The following is a 21,558-nucleotide window of genomic DNA, read 5'->3' as shown; positions in this document are numbered from 1 at the left end:
ATGCAGTGGATAGCGTCCGTACATCAGGAGTATGTGTGAAATATTTTTTTCTTCCCATAGACGCTAAGAAAAGCAGAAATGAAAAGTGCATGTCCTTTTTTCCAGGGGCATATTTTTAGGCTAGTTTCAGGAACTTGTGTGTATTTTCTTGACATTTTGCTAAAACCTGTCTATTATGGTTAGCAATATTACCTTAAACACCATGAAACATGTCTAAAACCTCTCAAAACAAGCTGCTAGAATGTACACCAGATGATTTTATGTTGTTGAATCTCAACTGTCTATTATAGGTTTATTTTAAAAAATCACACAATACTTGTTAAGTTCCTTGTCTGTGATATAAGCTACAGAGATATAAGCTACAGAATACCTCACTGCATGCTGCTGTTCTGGATCTGTTGCCAAATATGATACAGAGACGAGTTATTCAGATGGCAAGCTTTCTCTAAGTTTATTCAGAAGTATGAGCAAATCCACAGCTTGGCATGCAGGAGGTGCCAGTTTGTTCAGTTGGTCCTGTATGCCAAGGGTTCGTATTGACCAGGGACAGAAGCTATTTTTCTGTAATCTAACTGTTTGCATGAACTTGAGGAAGGACATCTTCTGATCATGGGAGGGAGACAGATATAAACAAGATGTATCGCCTGGGCACAAATGAGAAGAAACTGGCTAACATCTGGTTAAACTGGATTTAGATAATAAAGAGGGTGACATGAAATAACCCAACAATACTGTAGTAGCGTCTAGCATAAGTCAAGCATGCTAAACTTCTCAATATCATTTAGTTTGAGGCTGTGTTATTATTTATGTCATCCTGCACCAAAATCTAAGTTCATACCTCTCATGCAAAGACTTAGGTTTAATGATATTTCAGTGGGTAGGTTTACAAAGATGTCTAGTAGGTCAGCTGAAGCATAGTGGTACTGTCGATTTCCTACTTGAAACCTTTAATCCTCAATTGCTCAGCTTTGCGCAGGAACCTTTGTAGGCTTCGTTTTTGTAAGTCGTTTGGAATAAAAGTGCGAATGAATAAATGTAAATGTTTTTGTTTTTGCTCTTTTCACAGACCCACAGAAATTACTATTATAGTTTATTACACACACACACACACACACACACACACACACAGTTCACTGTAATTTGTTAAATAAATCATCACAACTCGCTGACAAAATTACATTCGAGGCTGGTATTAGTCACTTCATTACGTTATTTATTTTAACACTTTAGCTTGTCTTATAAACTTATATTGGTGCTGCAGCTCATGTAAGTCACAGCTGTAATAACACTGAAGCAGGAAATCGTTGATCTCCTCCCTAAACCAAAACTCCTCACACACTTGAACACACACTACCTTATTCATTCATGTCTTTTACGTTAACATAATGCTGGAAACGTACAAAACATACAAGAGTGCATCTTTGTCTTCTCTTATGTACTTGAGAAACTACAAAGATGCTCCTGTTCTGCAAAGTACAACTTGTTTTCAATGCCACTGCTGCTTCACATATTTTGCACAAAACATCAGAATGAGAAGGTCATTTCATATGAAACTGAAGGGCCGGTGGAGACGTGCCGCTGCTTTTTTGTTCCAGTCTTTTTTCTCTTGCGTTCATACTTCTAATCGTAAAAATCTTTTTCAGCTGAAGAGTTAAACGCAGCAGAGCACACACACACACACACACACAACACCTATAATATATATATATATATACATATATATATATATATATATATGTATATATATATATATATATATATATATGTATATATATATATATATATATATACATATATATATATATATATATATATAGTATTGTTTTAGTATAGTATAGTATAGTATAGTTTTGTTTGGTGTTGTTGGCAGTGTTTAGATAATCTGAACCACACTTATTTTGGATCTCTCAAACTTCTAATTAAATAAGCATTTCAAATATCGAAATTCTGCAGAATTTTTAGATACTTTTTATGGATTCATCGACAAAGATTGAGTACCTAGTGCACCATTGTGTTCAAAATGGCTTTAAATTAATTACAATATTTAACCAGAAATATATTTTTTTCTAACTCAAATTCTAGCAGGTAATCTTTGCTCACACTGGAAGAGACCAGATGCGACTGGAAAACATACATTAAAGAAGTATGGTTAAAGACCTGCCTTTAAATTTCCGGTATGACTTACCACAAAGCCGCAGGCACTGTAACAGTGAAGCTTCTCCCTTCAACAGTCTTTGAGCCAGATAGCTTGCAGAGACATACGGAGCCCTGCTGAGCAATTGTAAACTCAATCTGCAGACCTGTATGAGCAGCATGCTGGCAGATCATAACATAATAGCATTGTTCCTTCCATTTATGTTTTATGTAGCATGCTAGCATTATTGACTAGCTCGCTACTGTCGGATCTGTGCAGTGATATGATCTTGCGGAATAAACACAGCTCTAAACAAGCGCTGGGTGAACATTGCGATCACGTTTAAGCACAAAATGCAACTAGCTAGTAAGCTAAAAGTAAAGATGTTTGTAGAAAAGAGCAGAAAGGAGAGCGTTTTTCCTCAGGAATTAACACAGTATATACTTTCAGTGTTTAATTTATTACTGAATGACACGTCGCACATTTTAATGGTTTATAGTTAAGTTTAATGTTGTGGAACGTCCGTGAGACAAGTTCCTGTTCTTGCTTGTGTTATAGCCATGATAAACAGTCGTCCTTTCCCCAGACTCCCAATTCTCTCTCGCTCTCTCTCATTCTCCCTCTCTTTCTGTCACCTTCTCTCTTTCTCTAACATTCTCTCAATCTCTCTCGCTCGCTCTCACGTTCTTTAACTTTCTCTCCAGAAACTGTAAATTCTTCCGCCCTGAAGGCGTTCCCATTATGAAACGTGGCAAAGCACTGTGACCACACACACACAAACCTCTTCCATAAACCTGATATGAGTTTACTATAACAAAAAAAGACATCAATACATCACCTAATTTGTTAAAGCAAACATTTGTTTAATGTGTGTATTATTAGTTTTAGATTGTGTGAAGCATCTTTGTATGAGCCCCTGTGTATGAACTGTAATAACTGAAACAATTATGTAATAATTAGAGCAAAAATAAGGGGGCATGGTGGCTTAGTGGTTAGCACGTTCACCTCACACCTCCAGGGTCGGGGTTCGATTCCCGCCTCCGCCTTGTGTGTGGAGTTTGCATGTTCTCCCCGTGCCTTGGGGGTTTCCTCCCCCGGTCCAAAGACATGCATGGTAGGTTGACTGGCATCTCTGGAAAATTGTCCCTAGTGTGTGATTGTGTGAGTGAATGGGAGTGTGTGTGCCCTGCGAAGGGTTGGCACTCCGTCCAGGGTGTATCCTGCCTTGATGCCCGATGACGCCTGAGATAGGCACAGGCTCCCCGTGACCCGAGGTGGTTCGGATAAGCGGTAGAAGATGAATGAATGAATGAATAGAGCAAAAATATTAACTGTAAATAAATCGTTCATGTTACAACATGTAGAACTACTGTCTGAGTTTTGCTGCTATACAAAAATAATGCACACCTTCAACAATTCACCTGCACTGTGATATATATATATATATATATATATATATATATATATATATATATATATATATATATATATATATATATTTTTTTTTTTTTTTTTTTTCATGAAACACAAATATTTAATAATTGGGATCTTGACACTGGTGCAAATGATACCTTCCAGTTTTGGGACACATCTCAAACCAAATACTAATTATTGTAAACAGTGTCTTTCAGTACTGACACTATATAGTGTCTGTATTATTTAGGTTTCTTATTTACTGTGTCAAATGCAATTTGGAATTTTTTTTGAATGTGCATGAATTTCTTTAAAAGACAGGGTCAAATTTCAAAATCCTACATGCTATAGATTTAAAGTTAAAATGCACTTGGCATGCTCTTTCTTTAGATTCCTATACTGTCACTTTAACATAAACTGGGCTTGCTTTGTTTCAGGATGCTCTTCTTTACAGACTATGGGAAAGTGGGCAAACTGGAGCGCTGCCACATGGATGGCACTAACAGGACCCGGCTTGTGGATTATAAGGTTGAGCAGCCAACCGCAGTGGCACTGGACGTAGTCAAGAAGTTGGTCTACTGGGCAGATGCATATCTGGATTACATTGAGGTTGTGGATTACAATGGCAACAACAGACACAGCATCATCCAAGGAAGCCAAGTGAGTGCCAAATGTTCTGCTGAGTTGAATGGTGAATGGCAAACCTCTACATTTTCCCACAATTTAAGTACCTTATATTACAATGTGTAGGTGGTTTAAAAGCTCTAGTTAACATGGCAATGAATTTACCTAGTGTGATACACGGCTGTGTCTTCTGTGAACCTTTTAAAGTTATTATATTTGCAGATGATGCTGAAAATCTTGCATAGTTTAGTTCTCATGGTTGAATGTGGGGAGGTAATGTGATGTTGATGTTATTATTTGATCCACTCTTTTTGAGGATTGACATCTGTGGGAACTGAAAGCAGAATGGAGATTTGATTACTTGACATACAATTTATTAAAAAATATATTGTGTGTATATTGCATGAGTGAATTAGAGTGTGTGTGTGTGTGCCCTGCGATGGGTTGGCACTCCGTCCAGGGTGTGTCCTGCCTTGATGCCCGATGACGCCTGAGATAGGCAGGTAGTGACCCGAGGTAGTTCGGATAAGCGGTAGAATATGAGTGAGAGAGTGAGTGAGAGAGTGAGTGAGAGTGATATATTGTGTGTATTAGGAGAACTAAACTATTTATTGTTTATTCATGTTACTTGGTTGAAAAATAATTTGGATTGCTAACTGCTAATGGATTCAAATAACTACTTTCTGTCCAACGGTATATAACGCACATACTAAAGGACATGAGTTGCATGAGTCTCATAGATTAATCATTCAATAGTATGTTCTTCACCTGTTTCTCAAATTTCCACCAATGAATAATTCTAAGTCTATTATGAAAACACAGGCTATTTCACAAGGCCAATAGTAACGTAAACAGTCAGGCTGTTGTAACGTTTTGCACCATGTCTGGTAAAAAACCCATACTCAGAATTTGTTCTCTGCATTTAACCCATCCAAAGTGCACACACACAGCAGTGAACACACACCCGGAGCAGTGGGCACCCATTTATGCTGCAGAGCCCAGGGAGCAGTTGGGGGGTTCGGTGCCTTGCTCAAGATGTCATGGCCGGCCCGAGACTCGAACCCACAACCTTAGGGTTAGGAGTCAGACTCTCTAACCATTAGGCCACGACTTCCCATTAGGCCACGACATCATGTGCATTACAGCATGCTTCACAACAGTTCTAGATATATTGAGTAATATTGGCTTAGGATGCGAATTACTAAACAGTTTCAAAGTTGAAAAAGCTATCGGTTCTTTTTTTGGAAATGTTGCGAAAAATAGGCATGGCTACATCATGTGTACAAAATAGGAGCTGAGTTGGGGATAAATGGCTTTTTTCATGAAAGCATACAGTAGTTTGAAATAATATAAAATTGCTGCAGATTAGTGCGTACAGGCACACAGAGGCACATCCACTTTTACAAATGGCTGAGAGGGCAGCTGTAGATTAGGTATTGATTTTAATGGTTATGGCATTTATCTCCAGCAGCTACTGTATCTGCTTGGCTTCTTTTCACTGCAACATTCGGGATTAATTATCTTAAATGAATATACAGATAAGAGACAGGGCTGTGCAAAATAGATTCACACAGTTAAAATATTTTACCTGAAGTGCACTTCTGAGACCAATAATTAGGGATTATTATTATTCAAAAGAAACCTTATGAATCTCTCATTGGATAAGGGAGGGGATGGGGTGATAATGTGATTTATTTTCACAGCAAGAAGTCACTGTTCCACTTCCTCCAGAGTCGTGTTTGCCCTCGTGACCTCATTGTTCTCCAAAAGAATTCAAAAGCTTTCTCAGTGCTCCATCACACCATACTTATGAACCTTTCCATATCTCTGCATGATTCAGACCCTACTCTCACATGCTAATTTTCTGCTTAAAACTACCTCAAACCCACATGCAGACTCCATGGAACAAAAGACATTTTCATCTTTATGCATTTTAATATTCAGGCAAAGTTATAAGGCTTGAACTCATGAATGCCTTTTCAGTGTATTGTCATGCTCATGTAGAACTCATAGAGCATTTAAAGAGAAAAAAGGAGTGTGCTGTAAATATGAGGTTTTAACTTGGGTCATGTGCAGGAAAGGAATAGGAAAACCCGGGCGGGTGAGTGTGAGAGTGCTCGTGTGATCTTTCTTGTCCCTGTCACAGGCTGTTCACCTGTAGAGACGTAGCACGCAGAGCACAGGATGTTTCCAGAGAAACACACGCTCCCTTTGACCCTGCACTGTCTCCTCTAATCCACACTGACACTCTTTATATACTGTAGATTCAGATTATATAAAGTGTCATGTCTGTGTTCAGACATTAGGCACAGCTGGAACGAATTAAACGTTGGAGGCCATGGCATGATTCATTAAGACCAGACAGACTGAGGCTAGGCATGGATGATCAGCAATGTTGTGCAAAAGTTTGTATTCACTGGATTCTATTAGGCCCAATTAGGAACCCTGTAAGTCTAATAATCTTGTGACTGTTTGATTTGGCAGTTTTAGTGAGCTGGCTGCATAGCTTTTCCCTGGCTAAGCAGCTTTGTGATTTTGTATGTCTTTATGAATGCCTCCTTTTTGTGTTTTAGGTGGCGTACCTGCATGGATTATCTGTCTTTGAAGACTATTTGTATGCAACTCGCTCTGAATCCCTCGGTGACTCTGTGGTGGACGTATTACGAATAAATCGCTTTAATGTCACAGACCCGGAGATACTAACCAGAATGGGGAACTTCAGGACAATTCGTGTTTACCACAAACTCACTCAACCGAAAGGTAAAGTCTGTTTGATCCATTTATGTAGGAGACACTTTGATGCACCTCTTTGCTTGACACGGTGCATTAGATGCTCCCTTTCTGAAATCATATACAAACTTTGAACATGTGAAAATGCTTTGTACTAAGGTTTGTTAGTGTGTGTGTGTAACATCTGTGTTTTCTCTCCAGTCAGGGGTCATGCATGTGAGGTTAACTCTTATGGTAAAGCAGGTGGATGCTCTCACCTCTGCCTGCTCAGCGGGAGCTACAAATCTAGAAGTTGCCGTTGCCGAACTGGCTTCAATCTTGGGAACGATGGCCAGTCCTGCAAAAGTAAGTATGCTTGCGCTATGCTCATTCCTCATTCCTCTAACAGTGAAAACACCTATTTATATTTCATCTGGTAATCTTTTAATCATAACTCTAAGGTGCTATTGCTCATCAATTTTCATTTTATTATGCACAATGAAAAGTAGTACTCAGTGCTTTAGAGCTGATCATAAGAGCGTAAGTGGAACTCACATGTGATGTCAGATGGTTTTTTTTTTCTTTCTTTTTTTTCATCTTTTTCCAACTCACCAGCATATAAAAGTAGATGTAATGCATTGTGTTGTACTCTCAAGATGAAAAATTAAGTGGCTTAGACATAGGCATTGTATCTTTCTGCTGATTCTGACTGACAAAGATAAAGATGAACGCTTAACAAGATTGCTCTGCTTCAGAATGATGGTGTGCTATTAAGCTATTGACCAGCTATAGGTGCGATTCATTATGTGTGGATAATGTCATTTTGACTCGGCACTGCGTCTGTAGCCCCAGGTGGTCTAGTGACATTTTGTAGCCGACAGGAAAATTTGGGGTCAATTAATAACGCTATCCAGAGTGCTATAGTGATGCACCACCAGTAATGAAGACTGCACACCTTCTGTGATGTGTTTGATTTATATTTATACCCAGATGTTCTTTAGACACTCCGTCTTCCCCTCGTCCTATCTCGGTCTAACAAGACTCTGTGCTAAATGACTGCCTACCTTCATCACATGCTCACCATGTATCATGATATCTAGGTCTCAAAGCGCTTAATTGTCTTCAAGGTGGCAGAGTTCTCTGGCTCAGAATGATAAATTGAAGTAATGCCTGTGTGGTCTCACCCACACTGAATGAGTCTCTAAGGGAAAGAAGCTGACAGTGAGGGAAGGTCTTTTTACACCCTACATACATGCACACACACACACACACAAACACACACACACACACACACACACACGTACAGTATAGCACCCCATATCCCTCATGCACATCGTCCTCTTCTCCTGGGGCAGCATTAGGACCTACAATTATGCACTCGCAACGTCCGCCCTCTATATTATTCCCACAGCGACAAGAGCCTAATTTATATTGGTCTGGTGTGAACCCATTGATCACTTTTCTTGCGTTGCAGTGTTAAACTGTCAACAGGGGATTTATTGTTTAAGCAGAGTCTCACTTAACAAGAATAACACCGCTGCAGACTGACAAATGAATGAATCCGCTCAATCAAGACAAATCTTGTCTGGGAATACTAAGTGCTCCTGATTGCACTATTCATTTCTCTGACCTGTCAGGCATACTGCCAACATGTGCCATTGGAGATCATTCCATAAGTTATGTATTCAGTCGCAAAGAATCTTTTGCGAGGTCACCTTTCATGTGTCCCTTGATGGTTGTGCAGTCAGTATTTTAAATGCACACCACAGCTTCAGGAGCTTGTGAAATGCAAAACAATTGCTGATTAACCTATTTTTCTATCTTTACATTTGCAGAGCCCAAAAATGATCTCTTCCTTTTCTACGGGAAGGGACGACCTGGTATTATCCGTGGCCTGGATATGAATATAAAATCCATCAATGAACACATGCTCCCAGTCGAGGACTTGGTAAATCCACGAGCACTGGACTATCATGCTGAAACAGGATACATTTACTTTGCAGACACTACCAGTTTTTTGATAGGACGCCAGAAGACTGATGGCAGCAGCCGGGAAACTATTCTCAAAGATGGTAAATGTTATTTATGTTTTATTAAATTTTTTGGTGAAAAGATTATCGATACAATGATAAAGAAAATTGTTTGTGGGATAATTAAATATGGGGTAGTCTGAAAAAGGCCACCATCAAATTTCTCTTTTGTTTAGTTATGGCATTTTAAAGTCTGGTTACCCCGAAAAGCAAAAAGTACTAACCAACATGAGGCAGGAATATGAATAGAAAATAATATTTTAAATAAAATATACATTAATAGTCCCTCCTGGATTTCAGAGAATTTTATTTGTGTTTTTTTTTTTCAGTCAAATACTTGCAATGCATTTCTAAAAAAAATTAAATGTAATTTTTAACTGTGCAAAAGTGCAAACACAGGATTCTTCTCTTAAGCTACTACCAGGGAAGACACACAGTAACTGTACTCATGTTTCACAAAGATGGCTTTAGCTGAAAGTTGTTTTTTAACAGGAGTTTCTTTTGCCTGTAACAGATTATATATATATATATATATATATATATAGTTTGTTACAGACAAAAAAACTTCTACTGTACGTATCCAAAACATGATTGTTTTGTCTTGTATTAGATGTTTTGTCTTGTACTAGAAATCAGACACAGTGCCGTCTCATCATTTTCCCCGAGCGCACTTACAAACACTTAAAGCTTTTGTCTTTCTGTTTTTTTTCCCTCATTAGATCTTGACAATGTAGAAGGCATTTCTGTGGACTGGATTGGAAATAACCTGTACTGGACGAATGATGGCTACAGGAAGACAATCAGCGTGGCCAGGCTGGAGAGGGCAGCTGACACAAGAAAAACTCTGTTAGAGGGAGAGATGTCTCACCCCAGAGCTATAGTGGTGGATCCACTCAATAGGTACAGAATAAAGCATGTCTGCTCTCATGCTGAGGTGGAATTAACTTGGCAAAAAAAAGCACTGACCTGAAGGATTTCTGCACGGTCTCTAGTCCATGATTATAGTTCATTTCATTACATTCTCTTTTCTGTTATTGTACTAATGTGCATATTAAATTCTAGTTGAAAACAAAACAAACAAAAACAAAACAATCCCACTAGCAGATATAAATGCAAATTCATGGGTAAGTCAGGCTGTGAGTTGGAGCAGAGTTCAGTAGCACAGCATGTGAAGTGTGTGATCTAAAGCCAATTCAAACACGAAAGCTCAGTCCTCATTACCATGCATTTCCAAACATTTGTGTGTGCCATGTTTAGCTTCAGACACAATCGAGAGGATAGGAATTTGCATAAATATGTGCGTTTCTTTGTATCTACGTGTATGCATGTGTATGTGTGTGTGTGTGTGTGTGTCTGAGTCTTTATGTCAGACCAAACCCTCCTTAAATATATTCTGCTTTAAAATATTCTGATGTCAGCGGTGTGTAGGGAGTTTGACGATTATATTGCGTCTTTCTTTCTGTAAATGTTTGACACATCATTAATGTGGCTTTCATTTATAACACACTGGAGAGACAGATGATGTTTGCAGTAACTTATATTGAGAGAAGGATTGCAAGGTTAGACAATGGTTAGTTACAGCATTACACCGGTGCTTAGAAATAAGTGTGCATGCATGTGTGGATCTGTAAACTGCCTTGGCTCAGGCAGTGATGTGAGGTCGATGGCATGAAGCCACTCTCATTATCACCTTTCCTGGGTGTAAGAGAAACTGTGGAATCCTGAGGAGCAGTTCCCAGCCAACCCCGCAGATGTAAAGAGTTATGAAACAAGTGCTGTTCTCTCAGTTCAATGCTCTGAGGATGGCGTGTTCAGCGGTTATTCTGTTACACTGTCAGTGCCTTGTATGATGTAAACGTGTGATAATTGCTAGCAATCCATCGGCACTCGATTAGAACATCTCTAATTGTTCTGAATAATGAATCGACCAAGCTTGAGATTTCTAGTAATGTTTTTATTTATTGGGTGTTAAGCATATACTTGTCACTGAGTAAATCTTGCTTTTAAGAATCAATTTATCTTTCTAGTAAAGCATGGGAAGTGGTGATTATGGAGCTATTCATACATGGATAGTGACAGTGGAATAGTTATATTATTTACAGACACAATGGGGTTCATTAGCTCACAGCCTTAATTATGTTCATCATTCAAAACCTGACTTGATGCAATTTGTGCAGCTACCTCTTGCATTTAATGAAGCAAATGTTTCCCAAATGATGACCTCGTTCAATTCAATTCAATTTATTTGTATAGCACTTTTAACAATGGACAGTGTCTCAAAGCAGATTTACAGAAGTATAGAAACATAGAAAAAAAAAATTAAAGTTTAATATTAGGTTACTATTTATCTCTAACATTTATCCCTAATGAGCAGGCCTGAGGCGACGGTGACAAGAAAAAATCCCTGAGATGATTTAACAAAGAAACCTTGAGAGGATACAGACTCTCATTTGGGTGACACTGGGCAGTTAATAATGTAAATGTAAATAATGTCCTTTCCACAAAGGTTTGTAGTCAAGTGGAATTGTGCAACCAAGAGCTCCTGTATAACTAAGAGGTCAGTGTAATTTCTGAGTTCTTTATAGATTTAACACTATGAATATGTGGTTGATTGTCTCCAAGTGGTTCTATCCACAGCAGTCTCATGGGTCATGGGCTGTCCATTCAGATTTATCCCCAGCAGAGTGCACCACCAAGCAACGAGGCTCCAGCCAGGGGTAGGGCATCAGGATGGATCAAGTAGGTCTGGAAAGAAGAAATGGTCACACAGGGAGCTCAGAACACTGGGGGCTCTGTAGTGGCACATGTAGCTCGAAAGAGAAAAAATAAGTATGCTTGTAGTCATGTAGTGGTGTAATTAAACAATGTACATTATGTGTAAGGTGCAGGCAGGGACTCTGGCAAGACTAGGTATGACATCATAACTAAATGGGAGAGCTAGAAAGTGACACAGACATCAGGGCTTCCTGGGCGTCCAACCACTCAATAGTCAGCAAGCATGAGCAATTTGCGGGAGTGGTAAAGTGACAGCATCCAAACTTCCCAGTTCACCAAACACCTTTGCCCATGAAACTTCTAGATCTAATCATTTACCTAAGAAAAGCTAATCGTTAAAAATCTAGACTAAACAAATGTGTTTTCAGTCTGGACTTTCAAGCACTCAGATTGTGTCTGAGTCCCAAACACTAATTGGAAAGCTGTTCCATAACTGCAGGGCTTTGTAAGAAAAAGCTCTGCCCCTGCTGTAGCCTTTTCTACATAAGGTACTATCAAATAGCTTGTGCCTTTTGATCAAAGTAGGTGTGCTGGGTCAGAAAAAACAAAACAGATGATGGCTCCGCTACTTTGGAGCGAGATCATTCAGTGCTTTATAGGTATGTAGTAGTATTTTATAATCAATGCAAAATTTGACTTAGAAGTGATTTGTTCCTATCTTCTGGTTTTAGTTAGGACACTAGCTGCTTTGTTCTGGACTATATAGCGCATGTTTATGCTCCTACTGGAACAACCAGACAGTAAAGCGGTACAATAATCCAACCTAGAGGTAACAAAATCATGAACTAGTATTTCTGCATCATGTATTGACATTATATTTTTTATCTTAGAAATATTTCTGAGATGAAAGAAGGCTACCATAGTGATATTATCTACATGTGCTTTAAGTTAGAGACTGGAGTCAATAATCACACCAAGGTCGTTCATGATGAAACAGAAAAATCATCCAGAGTTACTCTGTAATCTGAAAGCTTACGTCTGGTTGCCTGTGGTTTTAGTACAAGCATATGTCTTGTCAGAGTTAACCTGGAGAATGTTAGTAAACATTCACTGTCTAATGTCCTTTAAACATTTTTCAGTCTTAATAAGTTGGTTTCTCTTATCTGACTTATCTGAAACATATAGCTGTGTGTCTTCAGCATAACAGTAGAAGCTAATACCATGTTTACGAATAATTGCGCCAAGAGGTATTGTAGCCCTCTCACTGATTAACCGGCTCAAACTATGTCTAGGGAAACTTACAATTTAACTTTACACATGTGAGGCACGTCTAAATTTACTTAAGGTGTAATATGTTTACTACCAAAGTAACTCAGAAAACTATTGTAATTAACCCCGGGCTTCAGACTTCAGTTTCTTTTAAATATTCTCTTCTATCACTCAGAAAATAGCTAATTATAACCACATACAGTAATAGTGAAGGCATTTGTACCACACTCCAAAATAAATCTCAAGTTACATAACAGGCCCCGTTTTACCAGTCTCTTTCTTTACATAAGAATCACAGGAGATTATACTGTATAAACAATAAACAAACATTTATTAACTCAAACAAATGTAAACAAAACAAAACAAAATCCCACAAAAGAAATATTACCCAGCTGGGATTTAAGTCTCTCGTTGGCGCTCTACGTTGGAGCTCATGTGAAAGTGTGTACAGTTTATAGTACTCACGAAATCCAGTGGAACAGTGAAACTCGCGAACGATGCACCCACTTGAAAAACATGATTATCCGATCAGCCGATACGATTTTCCCTGGCGTCCATCCACGAACAAACACTCTGCGAATAATCCATCCGACGATGTAAACGAGGCAAAGTTGCAGCATAAGCCACCACGGGGCCTCGGTCTCTCCTGAAGAATCACGCAGCCTTCAATTTCTCCGTTGCTCACTCACTGTATATGACTATTGGCATTGCAAACCGTTCCGCAACGTTTGTACACTCAATATACTTTATGATAGTTCATCTTCTGTAACTTTGAAGCTATATACATCACGTAAAGCTCACGTAGTACTGAGATTAAAAGAACTGCGTCATCTTTGGTCCTTCACGTGAACGCACGCACGCTGAGTGCAGTCACTCTCACACTTACGCTCTCTACATAGAGTTCATTCATGATACTTTTACTTTTACAGTCTCTTATCTGTTCAGTGTCCTTGTATGCAGTCCACAAACTCAGTTGTCAGGTTTTACAGTGCTATTAACACCTGGACAGTGCGATTTGCACACGTTTGTCATGATCCTTGTGTCGTCCTTCACTCACACTCACTTCCTACCTCCCCCACACAACAACACATTTTTTTATAATTCAATTTTTCCTTAGTTATATCTCTTCTGTTTGAAAGTATCAAGTTTTAACTCTTTAGTGTAAAAGAAAATACAAACTAAATAATTATTAGACCCTAATTTAGCAGGGCTCATATATACAGTATAGAGAAAAGCAGTGGGCCTAAAACAGAACCTTGTGCCCAAACGTAACCTTAGTGTGCTTAGAGAGTTCACTTTTTAGATCTACTAACTGATAATGATAAGTAAAATAATTCCTGAGCCAGGAGAGGGTTGTCTCCTTAACACCAACAACATTTTCTAGCTTATTAAGTAGAATAGCATGCAAAAGCAAAAAGCAGAACTAACAAGGAGACACAACCCTGGTCAAAGGCCAGTAGTGTTTCATTTACCACTTTAACCAGCCATGTCTCTGTGCTATGATAAGACTGATACATTTCATGAATGTTATTCCTATGTAGATGTGAGCATAACTGCTGTGCTAAAACCTGTTCTAGGATCTTGGAAATAAAAGGAAAGTTTGATATTGGCCTATAGTTGGATAGCTGGCAGGAGCTCAATGTATGGCTTTTTAATCAGGGGTTAATAACCGCTAGTTTAAAGATTTCGGCACATAGCCAGTGCTAAGAAAATAATGAATTATTTTTAGAAGGTGTTTGGTTGCTAAAGGTGTTATCTGTTTAAAGAAACTAAAATGTAGGTAAGGGATCTAGTTTACAGGTTGATAATTTTGAAGAAAATTTAGTAAAATTAAATCAGTCTCTCAAATGAGAGTAAAACAGTCTGCTGATCAGACACAGTAATATTATTTTCTACAGCATTATCTATCAAATTGTTGGATTTAAATAAGTAGTCTGAATTGTCTGATTGATATTATCAATTTTTCCATTTAAATTATTTATAAATCTTTGCTGCTGCATATTGATGGTGTATGCTTTTTTATAGTGATTTTACTCCTAGTTAATTTTGTAACAGTAGTAAATAAAAATTCAGGATTATTTTGTTATCTTCAATTAAGGTGGAGAGATACACTGATCTAGCAGAGATTTTGAAACTCAGAAAGCTCCCTTTCCATGCTAATTGGAATAATGCTAATTAGTTTGACACCATTTATGTTCTAATTTCCCAGATGATTGCTTTAAGGTTTGTGTGTGGTCATTGTATCAGGGTGCTAGTTTTTTCTCTTTAATTATTTTCTTTTTAAGTGGAGCTACAATATCTAGGGTGTAGCAAAACCCTGACTCTAAGCAACCAGATGCCTACTCAGGTTTTATTAAATCTCTTTGCAGAAAATGTATGCTTAACACAGTGATGTGGCAAATTGCATATATCTTGTCCAAGACACATCTTAAACAAAATGAGACAATGCTCAGAGATAGCCTCCCATGGAGGAAGTCTGAATATATTTTCTATATTTAATCTGAAGGTTAGATAAAGAGTGCCCTCCTTTATAAGTAGGTGTTATTACATTCTGATTAACCCCTACTGAATCCAAGATGGAACTGTTGCTCTCAAAGGATCTTCTAACTTATCAAAATGAATATTAAAGTCTCCCAAAATTAACAGCTATTCTGGCAGAATTCAGAATATGGTCCCAGAGGTCAGTAAATAACAATTAGTGGAATTGACTTGATAGAGTAATTTTTTGTGTAATAAAGAAGAAAGTATAAAGAGCGTCAAATTTGTTGAATTTATGTCTAGATCTTTGCTTCTCGCCTAACTTATCATCCTGAATAACACCTTTCCAGCCTGTAAGGAGTGGCTGATGTATGTAACTATAATCAGCCAGAAAAGCTTAATTTAATACAACAAACACACTTGGTTTAATCCATGTATCTGTTATGCAAAGAACGCAAAACTTCTGATCAATAATCATTTCATTAACAATAAGTGCTTTAGCTTCAAGAGATCTTATACTTAACAGTCCTAGCTTCAGATAAAAGGTGCTGGCTGTGCATTTACTATGATCTAATTTTATGATAATAAGGTTATTAAAACAAATATTCTGTGTTTTATACATTTTGTTAAGCTCAGGAAACAGACACAGTTTTTATATTGTAAACCCTGGGTGATGACTTATTGCAACTAGCAGACGGTTGGATTAGACTGTCTGTCTGCTCCCTGGCCCTGGCTCTAGATTGACATCAATTAACTATGTGCTATGCTGCAAGAAATGAGAGCAGCACCTTCCCAAGTGGGATGGACACCATCCTGTCCTAATAGGCCAGCCTTGCCCTCAAAAGCGCTCCAATTATCTATGAAGCTAACAATGTTTTCAGAGCACCACTTGGACATCCATCAGTTCAGTGATCATTACCTGTTGTAAGCTACATTGCCACGCCGCACTGGGATGGGACAAGAGCATACAGCAGCGTCAGACATCGCCTTTGCTAATTTATATACATTTACAATATTACTTTTAGTAACCACTGACTGACAAAGGTGTAAATTATTAGCTCCTACATGGAAAGCTACCTTTGAGAACCTATACTTGCCTAGGATCTAAAGATTATCAGCTATGCCTGGCGCCTGCTAGGTATAGTGCTGCTGGAACCCCTGAAGGCCTAGCTAATTTCACATGCCTTTAGATCGAGTCTCCTATAACCATAGTTCTTTCAGGTTTCTCAACAAGTGCTTCACTGAAGAGAACATGTAAGACATATGAATTGGAGAGGCAAGCCTTTGCGTTAGTTTTGGCTTTGCGACTATGCACCCATTCTCCCTACTGTGAGGACTCTAATGCATGAGCTGGCGGGTTACTAACTCTGCTTAAGCCCCCCAGATTTTCCCCTATGGACACTACACTACTTTTGCTATCGCTAAACTTCTCTACCATCTAGATGCCCACTTCTGAAGCTAAAATCTTAATGTCAGAGAGCTAACATACACTCATCTCAAGTAAAATTAATGCTAACGATGGCACAAGACTTACTAAACATCCTGCACCTCACACACTGTACAAGCTGTACAAAATATCCAAAAAAACAAACAAATAAAAAAAAGTTGAGAATTGAATTTTAATAAAAGTAGAATTTACCTGAAGAGGTAGTGAAAGAATGAAATAATAGAAAATGAATTGTAGAAGTAATAATAATGATATATAAGTAGTTTATCTGTCTTCCTGTCTATTTATCTATCTGTCTGTCTGTCTATAAACATTAATATATAATACTATATATAAGTAATGCATAAATGCAAGATGATGCTAGACCTTGATAACATTTGCCATGGTCTCTGCAAATTCAGGTATATGAAAACTCTTTGAATCAATACTTATAGTTTTATGGAATCTTCACATCACTCCCATCTGTCTGCATCACCGAGTGAAACGCAGCCAGCAGAAGCAGCCCATGTTCAGACAGCGACTGGAGGGCGTAACTGCATACTGCGCTCTCAGAGCTCTGATGTGCACTGTTTTGACAGCCTGGAAAGAGAACTCGAGCGAACATAGGTTAGGAGGAGATGCTACATTAGAGCAGACAGATGTGTGTAAAAATTTGACCTGTGATACAAAACATTAGGAGTCAGAGACCATAGACTTAGGCCTGAATGCTAAGAGACCTGACATTTGCTCAGACTTGATAAACATGCACCTTGTCAGCAAAGGGCTTTTTTCTGTAACTATCAGGACTGTGCTAGTTAGCATATTTTCTTTTAGTATAAACATAGTCTTGTAGTGTCTGTGTATTTTGGTCTAAAAAAGGTCTTGCAGCATGTACAATAAAAAGGCATTTATAGCAAGAGTGTTCTTCATGATTATTATCAAAATGACATTCATGCATAGCATATCACTGTAGCATATGAGAACAGATGGGTGTGAATCAGGAATGCATGGTACCTTCATCACAGGGTAGCACACAGTCATTTACACCTAGGGTCAGTGTGTAAGTGTGACAGTCCACCTTCTGGCATGGTTTCATAAGGTGGAATTAAAGGAGACTTCAACAAGATAGAAATGTTAGAAACTCAATGAATTTTCTGGTTGCCATATAGTACAGTAATAGAAGATAAATAATTTTATAATTACACTATTTTATAACTGCACTACTATTGCAATGTCACCCAGATGTGGATGGGTTGCCTTCTGAGTCTTCCTCATGTCGGAATAAATTGAATTGAACAGTTTGTATACTGAGTTTAAAGATTTCCACAAAACATGCACAAATTCCAATTTTTGGTCTTTGGTAAAAACAGAGGTAAAAGAGATAAAATCAAATCAAAATTTGACTCCATGGACTACTGTATGTTGGCATAAGCCTATTTAGGGATGTGATAAGTACCCACAAATAGAACGCGACCACTGATCAGGTAGGCAGGTATCATGGTGATCTCTGTCTGCCCTCCTAGATGGGATTCCCATGCTGAAATAACAGCCACCTGTCTTTGTACCTATCCCTATCTCTCTCTAAAATACATCTTTGTCTCACTCTTTTACTCATTTACTCACTCTCTGTGCACCACTGATAGCCTGCCTTAATATGATAAGAATTAACTTGACTGACCTACTAACCCCTCTACCATTTTTATCTCTCCTTTTTCTATTTGGACTGAAACTGTTTACTTTTTTCCCCATTTTTCCATGATATTGTCACGTCCGTCCTCTCTACTGCCTTCAGCCCCCAATGAGATTGAACATTTTCATGGAAAAATACAAATAGTCCTAAAATTGTTGCAGAGTAATTGTTCGAGAACTAGAATTTGTTGAAAAAATGAAATACCATGACTTTCAATAGGCTTGCCAGGGAACTGGAAGTAGGCAATTATCAGCAATTCTCTTTGATAATGGTAATTTGCTTTGTGATTCATTTTCAATCATATTTTCTAACCATTATAAAAGACAAGGCTTGTGCATCCCTTCCTCTCTTACTTAAACTCACCTGCTTATTCATTCCATAAACCTCACATTTACTTGCTCACTTATTCACTCTCACATTCAAATACTCATTTATTGGTTATCACTGACTGATTCACTTATTCAAACCCAGTCACCCATCCCCAATCATTCACTTATTCACACGTATACACTCAGAAACTCTTTCATTATTGATTAACACCTTCATACCCACTCGTTCTTTCAAACTCATTCATGGCAGAGACTTACTATCAATGTCTGATTTACACAAAATTACCTTTTTAATACTCACTCACTCACTCACTCACTCATTATTTATTTAATTACACTCACTCACTCACTCACTCACTCACTCACTCACTCACTCACTCACTCATTATTTATTTAACTACACTCACTCACTCACTCACTCACTCACTCATTATTTACTTAATTACACTCACTCACTCACTCACTCATTATTTACTTAATTACACTCACTCACTCACTCACTCACTCATTATTTATTTAATTACACTCACTCACTCACTAACTCACTCATTATTTACTTAATTACACTCACTCACTCACTCACTCACTCACTCACTCATTATTTATTTAATTACACTCACTCACTCACTCACTCATTATTTACTTAATTACACTCACTCACTCACTCATTATTTATTTAATTACACTCACTCACTCACTCACTCATTATTTACTTAATTACACTCACTCACTCACTCACTCATTATTTACTTAATTACACTCACTCACTCACTCATTATTTATTTAATTACACTCACTCACTCACTCACTCATTATTTACTTAATTACACTCACTCACTCACTCACTCACTCACTCACTCATTATTTATTTAATTACACTCACTCACTCACTCACTCACTCATTATTTACTTAATTACACTCACTCACTCACTCACTCATTATTTATTTAATTGCACTCACTCACTCACTCATTATTTACTTAATTACACTCACTCACTCACTCATTATTTATTTAATTGCACTCACTCACTCACTCACTCACTCATTATTTACTTAATTACACTCACTCACTCACTCACTCACTCATTATTTACTTAATTACACTCACTCACTCACTCACTCACTCATTATTTACTTAATTACACTCACTCACTCACTCACTCATTATTTACTTAATTACACTCACTCAGTCACTCACTCACTCATTATTTACTTAATTACACTCACTCAATCACTCACTCATTATTTACTTAATTACACTCACTCACTCACTCACTCACTCACTCACTCACTCATTATTTATTTAATTGCACTCACTCACTCACTCACTCATTATTTACTTAATTACACTCACTCACTCACTCACTCACTCATTATTTATTTAATTGCACTCACTCACTCACTCACTCACTCATTATTTACTTAATTACACTCACTCACTCACTCACTCACTCATTATTTACTTAATTACACTCACTCACTCACTCACTCACTCATTATTTACTTAATTACACTCACTCACTCACTCACTCACTCATTATTTACTTAATTACACTCACTCAGTCACTCACTCACTCATTATTTACTTAATTACACTCACTCAATCACTCACTCATTATTTACTTAATTACACTCACTCACTCACTCACTCACTCACTCATTATTTATTTAATTGCACTCACTCACTCACTCACTCATTATTTACTTAATTACACTCACTCACTCACTCACTCACTCACTCACTCATTATTTACTTAATTACACTCACTCACTCACTCACTCACTCACTCACTCATTATTTACTTAATTACACTCACTCACTCACTCACTCACTCACTCACTCACTCATTATTTACTTAATTACACTCACTCACTCACTCACTCACTCACTCACTCACTCACTCACTCACTCAATCACTCACTCATTATTTACTTAATTACACTCACTCACTCACTCAATCACTCACTCATTATTTACTTAATTACACTCACTCACTCACTCACTCATTATTTATTTAATTGCACTCACTCACTCACTCACTCACTCATTATTTACTTAATTACACTCACTCACTCACTCACTCACTCACTCACTCATTATTTACTTAATTACACTCACTCACTCACTCACTCACTCATTATTTACTTAATTACACTCACTCACTCACTCACTCACTCACTCATTATTTACTTAATTACACTCACTCACTCACTCATTATTTACTTAATTACACTCACTCACTCACTCACTCATTATTTACTTAATTACACTCACTCACTCACTCACTCACTCATTATTTACTTAATTACACTCACTCACTCACTCACTCACTCACTCACTCATTATTTACTTAATTACACTCACTCACTCACTCACTCACTCAAGCTACAGCATACCGACATTGTGCTATTTACTCACTCACTCACTCACTCACTCATTTTCTACCGCTTATCCGAACTACCTCGGGTCACGGGGAGCCTGTGCCTATCTCAGGTGTCATCGGGCATCAAGGCAGGATACACCCTGGACGGAGTGCCAACCCATTGCAGGGCACACACACACACACTCTCATTCACTCACGCAATCACACACTATGGACAATTTTCCAGAGATGCCAATCAACCTACCATGCATGTCTTTGGACCGGGAGAGGAAACCGGAGTCCCCGGAGGAAACCCCAGAGGCACGGGGAGAACATGCAAACTCCACACACACAAGGTGGAGGCGGGAATCGAACCC

The 21,558-nt window shown here is 38.1% G+C and overlaps 1 protein-coding gene across 1 annotated transcript in view; it reads left to right on the top strand.

Moving 5' to 3' along the window:
* The window catches only part of lrp1bb (low density lipoprotein receptor-related protein 1Bb), a 196,447-nt gene that overhangs the window by 54,892 nt on the left and 119,997 nt on the right, over positions 1-21,558 (top strand). Inside the window, exons 8-12 of the mRNA XM_060877188.1 lie at positions 3,985-4,207; positions 6,745-6,931; positions 7,103-7,246; positions 8,716-8,952; positions 9,630-9,810. Coding sequence (XP_060733171.1) covers positions 3,985-4,207; positions 6,745-6,931; positions 7,103-7,246; positions 8,716-8,952; positions 9,630-9,810 — 972 coding nt within the window. The remainder of the gene's footprint in view (positions 1-3,984; positions 4,208-6,744; positions 6,932-7,102; positions 7,247-8,715; positions 8,953-9,629; positions 9,811-21,558) is intronic.

The sequence above is a fragment of the Tachysurus vachellii genome, chromosome 8, assembly GCF_030014155.1.
Source record: "Tachysurus vachellii isolate PV-2020 chromosome 8, HZAU_Pvac_v1, whole genome shotgun sequence".
NCBI lineage: Eukaryota > Metazoa > Chordata > Actinopteri > Siluriformes > Bagridae > Tachysurus > Tachysurus vachellii.
This window is presented reverse-complemented; position numbering and strand designations above follow the sequence as displayed.